Below are 11060 nucleotides of genomic sequence, written 5' to 3' on the forward strand. Positions count from 1 at the left end.
ATAACTGGCAGAAATCTTCAGAATACTTTGAAGACCGTGTCGACATCGAATGTGAGTGGCGATAGACTGGTTTCGCTCTTGCATGAGCTCACCAGTAACATGTGATACTGAAATACAAGACCCTGTATTTCTTTTTTGCACGTTACAAACATTTTTTTTGTTAGTAGTGCGTGAGATCGAACTCTTTTCATAACTTTTATTAACTCGCTCTTGTATGAGCTCGTCAGTATTATGTGATACTTTGACTATTCATATTTGAGGTTAATACTCAAGGGTGATGCTGACGAGCACAAACTCGAAGATCATCATCAGGGTTTTCCTGGAAGGGTGAATGAGGATGTATCATAATAATAAATAAATAAAATAATGTTATTACCCGTCCAGGAAATTATCACATTTACAGGTATCGAAACAGCACATTCAAAATTGTAAAATCGAACATCAAAAATATAAAAATTCTCTCAACGGCGTAATTATAGACAATTATAGGAAAACAAAAAATTTAGAGTGACACAAATATCATAATCTCGAGAAACCAGAGAAAGATAGAATATAAACATCTCAACTTCCAACATATTGTTAGATATGCTGACAGCAGGATAATCTGAAACAAATATGATCATACGCGTAGTGGTCTACGGGGAATCTGGAGATCACGACACAAATTGAATAAAAATAAAAATATCCTCTAAAAAGTCTAAAAGGTTCATATTGATGTTATAGTTATTTGCTACAAGTCTGTGGAGGATCTTGGAATGTGGTTGGGGCTGAACGAGTGACCTGTGAACTTTAGGTGATGACCAAATGCTGATAATTGGGGCCTGTTCAAATGTTTTTTTATTTTTACCACCAATCTTGTCCTCGTCTGTCCAACGTATGAGATATCATTACATCTCAATCTATATATGCCGCTACTAAACTTTTTACTCTATCTTTCGATTTACACAAGATATTACCCAGGAGTAAAGAATTAGAACAAGAGATCTTCACTCCCTCACACGAAGCCTCAAGGATGCGTGAAATGGCATTCGACAAGTCTCCTAACTAGGGAAGAGAGAAATATATCCGGTTCAAGTCCAGAACAATATGCCAAATCCTGTCTTCTTCTGGACAATATGTTCTTATGGAAGTGATCCACTAAACCTGGGCTATATCCGTTGTTAAAGGCTATTTGTTTTATTATGTTGAGTTCTCTTAAACGTTTTTCTTCAGAGAGGGACATATTGAGGGCTCTGTGGATATAGCAACGTAAAGAAGCAAATTTAGGATTATGTGGGTGATGTGAATGTGCCGGAATGATGTAATCCGTTTATGTAGGCTTCCTATTCACTTCTAACTCAAAAAAAACGTTATTTGGTCTGGAGATGGAGAGGTCCAGAAAATTGATATTTCTATCAACTTCTAATTCGAGGATGAAATCAATGTTAGGGTGGATATTGTTTATGAAGTTACATAAAGTGTAAAGCATCATCGGGAGACATCCAATATGACAAAGATAAATGACATCTTTGTCATATTGGATTGGATTGGTTTACTGTTGCTTTTGGATTGGTTCAGAAGTTGATGGTTTTTTGTTTCAATCCCCACTCAGAAACACCTTAGGGTATCGTTACTTGCAAAATATCTTCTATTCATTCAATTAGGGATTTTCAGAAGTTTCAAGCAATATTGTGCTACCCCCATCACCTCTGATTTACGGCAAATTTGTCTGGAGAATTGCCTCAACGGTTTTCCATACTTTCATTAGCGGATCCAGATTTTCATACTCAATCGACTATGAATTTATTGTTTTTTTTTACTTCTATGAAATATTGGGGTTATTATTTTCACACGAATAGAATATTCACGTTTTCCGTTCATATTGTTTTTATTTTGCAAAATTTTTCTGGGTGGGGGGTATGTTTCGGCTATAGTATATTATGTGTTCCGTATACCCCTTTTCCTTTTCTGTTTTCTTTCCAAAACCGCACAGATGGGAATTATAATATTTTGCGGTGGAGACACATTTCGGAGTGTTGAACAGTGAAAATTTTGGATTATTGTTGGTCAAGGTGGACACTTTTGGACATTCTTGGACGTTGATGCAACACCATAGAGTTGATACACTCTTTGGGGCAGGTTTGTTTATTATTCCCTATTTAACTCTATTTGCAGACCACTAACGCTCGTTCCACACGTAACAATATTTCTAGTAATAATAAAGAATGATCACGCCTAAACGGAGAGGCAATGAATACAATAATAAAGATAAATTCAGATGCGAAGCACTCGCTGATATGAATATCAACAAGTGTTACGATCTGAATTGGTTTAGCCAATTTTCCATCGTTAAGGCCCCAAATGGAGTACTCCCGCTTTTTTTAGATGATTGATATTCATATCAGCGGGTGGTAAGCATCTGAATTTATATCCTTATTACTATTTCTAGTACTACGATAAAAAAACATAATAATCTGCTTATATATAGTCCAAAGAATATGGGATATAACAGTTTTATACAAAATAACATACATTAGTTGTTTATAAATTTTAATTTCAGACGATGTGTGTAAGCATAACTCCTAACATAACATAACCTCACATTCGGTGAGTAAATAACCAGAAACTGAAAATTAAAATTATAACTGTACAGAAGCCCTGAACAAGAATTGAATAAAATTCGAAAGCTTGGCCAAGAATTATAGACTTTGAAGACAAAATTTATATAATCCAAAGAATGTAATTCGAAATAATTCAATTTTGCTGAGCCAACTATTATGCAGTTTTGCAAAGATTTTCAGCCTCTTGTTTGAGAACCGAAAGCAAATTCAAAATCTTTCCTGATTTAGATTCTCGTTGAGTCAAACTTCTTTCCAGTAGTCTCATACTTTTCACTAAATAAACACTTCTCCAATACGTATCACAGGTTCTACCATGAAGTGTACAGTTGCCAGAATTATCGAGAGCACATTCATCACTAATTGATTGCTTCCGCCCGCCACACGCAGACTCTCTGATAATTTTGTTATGAACGACACCAAATTCTGATTTTTTTATATTTATATTCACACCTCCATTCTCTGAAGTAACGTTAGAATTGTTGGTTCTTCGGAATTTGAAGTTCGTTTCACACCAGGAGGAAGTTTGCCTTTTGACATTTTTCAATATTCCGTTTTTGAATTGGAATTCATAATTCGCTGGTGGTTTCTTCCATCGGCGTCTAGCTTTCGATGTACTCCTTTGCTCTGACCGATCATTCAATAGTTTTTCTTCAAGAAATTCAGAATTTTCTCTACTGAATCGATTATGTCTTCTCTCCTGGCTGTTATTTGGGGATGGGTCAAATAATGTGTGAGTAGCCTCAGATTTTACCTTCGTTCCAAGCTGAGGCAAAAGTTTAAATTTAACTTGAGGTGGGTTCGAATATCCTGGTTCATAGTTTCTAGATTTGATTGGAGGTCTCACACTGGTAGAATTGGGTTCAGTTGGTTTAAAAAATACCTGATCTCTAGCATTATTGACGTTCTGTGAAGAAAGGATAGGTGTTTTACCAACTGAATGAATTCTCCTCGTTTTGACATGAACTCCTATCTTATTTTCTTTAATATTCTCTTTGGCATAAAATGGATCACGTTGGCCTCTACGGGATTCCGGTGCAACTAAATGAGATCTTCTTGAGAATTTACCTTGAACACAATGCGCTGAAGATGGGATGTTCACTGAAGTTGAATTCCTCATGACGGTGGCATCAGACTGAAAAATTATATTAGTTTTATATAGGAAAAATGAATTTGAAAATACAGTGTGCCACTGGATTGTGTGACTAAATTAATCATTGAGCAAAATTGAAAATTTAACTCAATAAATATGTATTTGTCTCTGGCTGTCCGAATATGCTATCAAAAAACTATCGAAGATAGGAGCAGAAAGTTATTACGGAACGACCGTTTTTCAACGAAAATTAATAAATTCGAAAAGTGCAAGGTTTTTCTTGCACAATATACTCGGAAAAATTCCTCTTATATTTTCTGCATCTTAATCAATTGCCAATTCTTTTATGAATATAATGGTTCATTTCAAACAATTTCATTCAATACGGCATTCTGAAAATTTATAATAGAAATGATACGTACGGGGTGGATGGCTTATTAGAGGTTTTGGGACAACGCAACGATTCTTCTGAAGTTTTGGATGTATCGGTAGTTGGACACTTTTTATCGATCTTGAATATTTTCTACTTTGTATTGTAACCAAATTTTCATAGCAATCATAAGTTACAGAAACTAATCGGCCATCTACCAAAACATCATTCCTATATATTCACCTTGTCAAATAACAATGGTTCAATAAATGAAAAAATTCGTCGTCCGGTAAGTTATGCAACTGCTTGAACATTACGCTTAATTCGAACATTTGAGTATTCTAATTCAAATGAATGCTTCAAATACATTTTGTGTTAATCTTCCTAATTTGATGAAAGTATCAAGCAAGACGTGCTGGTTTTGCGTGAATCATCAGGTTGTGAGTATACAAGCGAGAGATACGGACACAAAATATCAACTTCAAAATTGCATAGCCTACCGATGAATGTTTTTGGACTTACGATACTTGACGTCAAATTTTGAAATATTATCTTCGTTGATGAAATGTATGTGTGTGGATATATTTTTCGATTTGAAATTTCTTGAATGTGATTCTGAATGCAATTGCTTGAAATGAATGTAAAACTATCAATCGAATGAAAATGATTCAGACGACAAATTTGTTTTACAAAATGAAATTTTCTACATAATTTGGCACTGATTGTTAGTATGATTGGCCCCAATAACAATTCGACCTGCTTCGGCTCACAGAAAACCGCCGAAAAGAGCTAAAGACTTCGTCCTCTGTGGAGCAACCGTTAAATATATGTTCAGAAGCCGCGAAGAGATCATTTCTTGTCCTTTCATAGGTTTGGAAACCATGATTAGTGGTTTGAAACCAATGTGTGCCTTCTCTGTACCAGAATAAACTGCATATCATATGCATCCTCATATACTGACTCGATACGATTGTAAATGTTCCCCTCGTATGTACACTCGTTATGAACCCACTCTGACCATGTTCTTATCTCGCTATAGCATGGACTGTAGATTCTATGCTCTCTTATTTGAACGAATTTCAAACTTCTGCATTTGTTGTCCTTCCATAGGTTTAGAAATCATGATTAGTGGTTTGAAACCAATGTGTGCCTTCTCTGTACCAGAATAAACTGGTATCCATCATCTAAGTTTATCGAGTGCTGGACAAAGTTTTTAATTCGAACTGGGGGATGCATGTCTGACCAAATGTTACTCCAACATCATTTAGCAATCCGGTCTCATCGTCGAAGATCTCTGTAATTTTCGGCTCAGTCTCATCATCATATGCATCCTCATATACTGACTCGATACGATTGTCAATGTTCCCCTCGTATGTACACTCGTTCTGAACCCACTCTGACCATGTTCTTATCTCGCTATAGCATGGACTGTAGATTCTATGCCCTCTTATTTGAACGAATTTCAAACTTCTGCATTTGTTGTCCTTCCATAAGTTTGGAAACCATGATTAGTGGTTTGAAACCAACGTGTGCCTTCTCTGTACCAGAATAAACTGGTATCCATCATCTAAGTTTATCAAGTGCTGGACAAAATTTCCTATTCGAACTGGGGAATACATGTCTGACCAAATGTTACTCCAACATCATTTAGCGATCCGGTCCCATCGTCGAAAATCTCTGTAATTTTCGGCTCAGTCTCATCATCATATGCACCCTCATATACTGACTCGATACGATTGTCAATGTTCCCCTCGTATGTACACTCGTTCTGAACCCACTCAGGCCATGTTCTTATCTCGCTATAGCATGGACTGTAGATTCTATGCTCTCTTATTTGAACGAATTTCAAACTTCTGCATTTGTTGTCCTTCCGTAAGTTTGGAAACCATGATAAGTGGTTTGAAACCAATGTGTGCCTTCTCTGTACCAGAATAAACTGGTATCCATCATCTAAGTTTTTCAAGTGCTAGACAATGTTTTTAATTCGAACTGGGGGATGCATGTCTGACCAAATGTTACTCCAACATCATTTAGCGATCCGGTCCCATCGTCGAAAATCTCTGTAATTTTCGGCTCAGTCTCATCATCATATGCACCCTCATATACTGACTCGATACGATTGTCAATGTTCCCCTCGTATGTACACTCGTTCTGAACCCACTCAGGCCATGTTCTTATCTCGCTATAGCATGGACTGTAGATTCTATGCTCTCTTATTTGAACGAATTTCAAACTTCTGCATTTGTTGTCCTTCCATAGGTTTGGAAACCATGATTAGTGGTTTGAAACCAATGTGTGCCTTCTCTGTACCAGAATAAACTGGTATCCATCATCTAAGTTTTTCAAGTGCTAGACAATGTTTTTAATTCGAACTGGGGGTACATGTCTGATCAAATGTTACTCCGACATCATTTAGCTTATCTCGCTATAGCATGGACTGTAGATTTTATGCTCTCTTATTTGAACGAATTTCAAACTTCTGCATGTTTTCTTCAATACCTGACCGATTGATGAATAATGAAATAAAAAAACCAATCTTTTATTTCACTATTCACGTTAACTTCAGTGTGCAAAGAATTCAAGCAGGATGAATCACATTTTCACATGTGTTTGAATCTATATTTTTTGTTCCAAGACGACCTACTCTAACACTGAGATAGGTCGATATTCAGGACGTTTCCAAAGGAGAGTATTTTTCACATAAGGACATTTGTCAGAAGAAATTTATATAAGATTACTTGAAAATAGTCTTATCGGCAGAATATATAATAATAATAATAAAAAATTTTTGATGCATATGATCCACTGTTTTTGCAACAGCTTATTCGGATGGCCCTCAAAAAATATAATAATTTGTTATTTTGATCAATGAATAGGTTTACAGTATTTGGTGACACGCTTATGCAAAACAATGCACGTAAAATAATCTGAATCTAAGGAGTATTAATCGTGTTATTGAATTAAGTATGTGAGTGATACAGTGGTAATATTCTTAGATAAGTAGAATGCTACCTTCGCACTTTCAGTATACTTTGTGGAAATGTTGAAGATTTTAGGAGTATAAGATAATAAGGAAATGTATGTAATAATTAATAATTGACTCTTCAATATACATCGAATAAAAATTTTATTCAAAGAGCCGTCCGAAAATCTTAGTTTTTGAGCACATAAAAACTGTATAAGAAATCTTGAGAATGCGGTGCACGTGGCCCCTGGGTCCGCTTCTGTCGAAATTTCGAAACTGAATTACGGATATCAACAACAGATATCAACGTTAAATAAGTACATTGAGTATTATGATATTGAAATAATCATATTAAAGTTTAATACTCAATGATAACTATTAAACTTTCGAAATTTCCAAAATGTTATCTCAACGAATGACCAAAAACATTAAGAACTCATGTTTTAGGCTTTATTTCTACGATCGGAGTCTTCTTTTGTTATATTACTCATAATAATACTTTCTTCCACTTCTTACGAAACAGTGTGACGAATTGAAAATATACCGTTATCTTACATTAATTATTTACTTATGATTAGCTTGAATACTTCATTTGGTTAAGCGTAGTTGATGGAGCATTCGAATGATTTTATCTTCGAATTTTTCATACTAGACTCATTTATGCCCCGTAGCATGATCTAGTGGTCAAACGCAAAGATCCATTTTTACCATCTTTATCGAAATTTGCAATCTACTTCTGGTGAGTATTAAGTAAATGTGATGATGCATAAAATAGCTAGACATTGACAAATAATTTTTTCAATATCATAAAATAAAGTTCTCCGTCGCGTTTTTTTCCAAAATATTGAAAGATACTGAACGGATTTCCATGCGGTGTTCACCAAACAACAGAACTATTGAAGTGGAAGGTTTAGTTGTATAATTTCCTAAGAGTTCGTTTCAGAATGTAACGATAATTATTGAAATTGTAGGAATGAGTAGGTCCTTTCTGGCTCTTACGGCCGACGCTGAGCACTATAAGGGATGAAGAAAAATAATCAACAATTTTGGGTAGCTCAAAAAGTTCTGTGAACAAGATATTTTATATATCAGGCATCAAAGTTTGGAAAAAAATCTCATTCCAAACTGGTTACAGTTATTATACAGTCTTAATTGAAATCTTCAATTGAATCCTTCACAACACATCACGGAACAATTATGACTCCTTGAAATTTATTTCACTTATAATTTCATGTTAATGACCATGGAGGTAAGTATAAAAAAGATGTATGACGTCCATGCTCCTTTCAGACACTTGAAAAAAAATCTGTTTCAAAACGGGATTCAAAAAGGATAGAGTCGAAAAGTTGGAAGTAATATTTTTTAATTGTTCCAACGAATTTTCTAAAGCATAAGGTTTCCATTGATGCGATATTGAATTTGAGGTGAAAGAATCTTATTGATCTTAGTTTGCTATCAATAAAAGTATGAAATTTGCCGAGTTGGGACGACTAGAGTCTGAAAAAGTGACATTACCAATTTCATCCAACATGTCGTGCATGTACCGGGTGATTGTTTCTATTTTACCCAATAGCTATCTCAGTCAATATGGGTCGTAGGAAAACGTTTAAATGGGCAATTTTGTAGTATTTTTTATGGGCATTAAGAATTCAGTACTAGGAAATGCATGAAAGCATCGTAAACCTAAGAATTTTATGTGAACTCTTATTTTTTAAATGGTACTCTCAGTATTTTATTTTCTTAATCGGTAAAGCTTTTTGTTCTGGTTTCAAATATAAATACTTCATCGAGGTTATTTTTGGCAGTTTAAAAACAGGTTTTTTTCGTCTAAATCTAAGGCAGCTGTAGAACGCCAGTCCAGAATGAAAATATACGATATGTGGATTGGCAGGAACGCGAACGGGACCATTCTATGATCTCCTAGCAGTCCCGACTTAACCCCATTGGACACTTTTTCATGGGGATATTTGAAATCTAAAGTGTATATGGCCCGTCCCCAATTTCTACATTAAATCCAAAATACTATAATAATAATGATAATCCAGAAATGATAAGAAAAACCCTCAAAACTTAATGAACACTTAATTTAACTTTTAGTTGATCAATAAATAGAATAAATATCAGTTGTCTTATTTTTGTTTGATATAAAGAAATCGCATCGTTGTCATGTGGCGTTCCACAGCTGCCTTAGATGTAGGCGAAAATATCTAAATTTTCAGAAAATTGTCAGAGATAACCTCAATAAAGTATATATATTATAAATCAGAAGAAAGAACCACTCCACACACTCCACACTCATTGATAATGATTCGAATCGTATTCAAAACTATCCAAATTCCAAAAAAAAATTAAATTATAATATTAATCGAAGTAAATGGAAATTAATTCGAGCCATTTAGCTAATGGTGGAGTTTACTTCAATAAAAAAATGTTTAGCTCAATCAGCAGCATTCTTTTCAAGTAGCTTTATTCGATATGGATTTTGTACTCACCATCCTGCCTTCCTTAGAGCCACTGTGATTATTTCTATAGTTTGGAAATCTTGCAGTGCTGTAAAGTTTAAATTTGAAAGAATCACATCCAATTGCACCCCATTGGATATCATAACTACCTGGTCCAGGTGTTGAATCTAAAAATCAAAAGTTAAATAGTATAAGGAAATTTTAATGAAAGATAAGTACAGGAAACCTACAATAAATTGAGCAGTACATGGTTCCTATTCCTCCTGACGCACAATAGTGGAAAATATTGTTTTTGACTTTAAAGTTTTTAATTTGAATAAAAAAAATGCTTAATTTTTCTCACCAATTATCAATTTTAATAGGGAAGAATTATTTTCCATATTTTGCTTCACTATATCTGATTATAGTATCCTGACACTCATCCATATATTTTCACTACATGATACTTGATATAGTACGCTAGTTGAATTATTCAACAGAATAGTGAAAACAATTCACAAAATTCGATTATATTATTTAAATAAAATTTTCGGTGCATATTTTATTCAGAGATTAGGTACATTTGTACATTTTTCATTTATCTTGCTTATCCAGAATCTGAATCATATGATTTGCACGTTTAGTTTATGAGTAACCGTGATTTGATTCATCTTCAGTGTAAAACCTATGATATTGGGTATTCTGGTTTGAGTTTATATAGATATAAAATAAATATTATATCTAGAAAGCAATGAATATTATATTCAATAAATGGAAAAATTTCTGTTATTTCATTTAATGTCAGCGAAAAACTTATTTAATCAACGAACTTCGAAGGAGACACTTGAAAAATATCGTAAAAACATCAGGTTATTACCTTTATATCATTCCGAGAAAAGTAAGAATATCGAGACATCCAATTTCGATCCAAAGTTTCGATAAAACAACCGCACCAAACAATTGAAGAAATTTCCTTAAGTGCTGTTTATAATGAAGGGAATTTTTTAACGAAAAATAAAAAAAAGGAGTGAGGGATTGAGTTCAGGTAAAATACTCAATGTCATTTGTTAGTTATAATGAAAAATTTCAGAAATCCTGATTCCAAACGTAGGTATTTCGTGATATATATCATTTCACACCACATAAGTCAATAAGCAGTAAAAATTTCATTTTTCGCTGAAAACTTCATGTATCTGTCACATATAGCAATATTTTTATATTCTATTCTCGGAATGCTTTATTGGCAATCTACTGAATAAAATGTGGACATGTTACATGACCGGATGAAAATAGAATTAAAAATAAAAACTTACCTCTTTTGTACATAGGAAACCGAGTACTTTTAGAAAAAGACATTTTCGCATACAAAAATAAAATAGCACTTAAATCTTTAAGTTCTGAGATACTTTGACTTGAGTAGACTGAAGCCTTCGGAATACTGCGATGAGAGAGAACTTCTGTCAAATAAATAAGGGTATTGGAACATTATCGTCATAATTGCCACCCTATTAAATTTTAACGCGAAATAAATCGAACCAATTCTGAGAAAAAAGGAACCGAAATTGCAAACAGATTTGTTGACCGACAGTTCCTG

General features: G+C 34.1%; 1 protein-coding gene across 1 annotated transcript; it reads right to left on the reverse strand.

Moving 5' to 3' along the window:
• Positions 1-2493: 2493 nt before the first annotated feature.
• LOC123322200 lies at positions 2494-9941 on the reverse strand. Its single transcript, XM_044910071.1, has 2 exons — positions 9518-9941; positions 2494-3732 (listed from the first exon to the last, which is right to left on the reverse strand). The coding sequence occupies exons 1-2, from the start codon at positions 9518-9520 to the stop codon at positions 2755-2757; spliced, it is 981 nt and encodes a 326-aa protein (XP_044766006.1). The 5' UTR covers positions 9521-9941; the 3' UTR covers positions 2494-2754.
• Between the last annotated feature and the right edge of the window lie 1119 nt (positions 9942-11060).

This window comes from Coccinella septempunctata, chromosome X (assembly GCF_907165205.1).
Source record: "Coccinella septempunctata chromosome X, icCocSept1.1, whole genome shotgun sequence".
NCBI classification, from domain to species: domain Eukaryota; kingdom Metazoa; phylum Arthropoda; class Insecta; order Coleoptera; family Coccinellidae; genus Coccinella; species Coccinella septempunctata.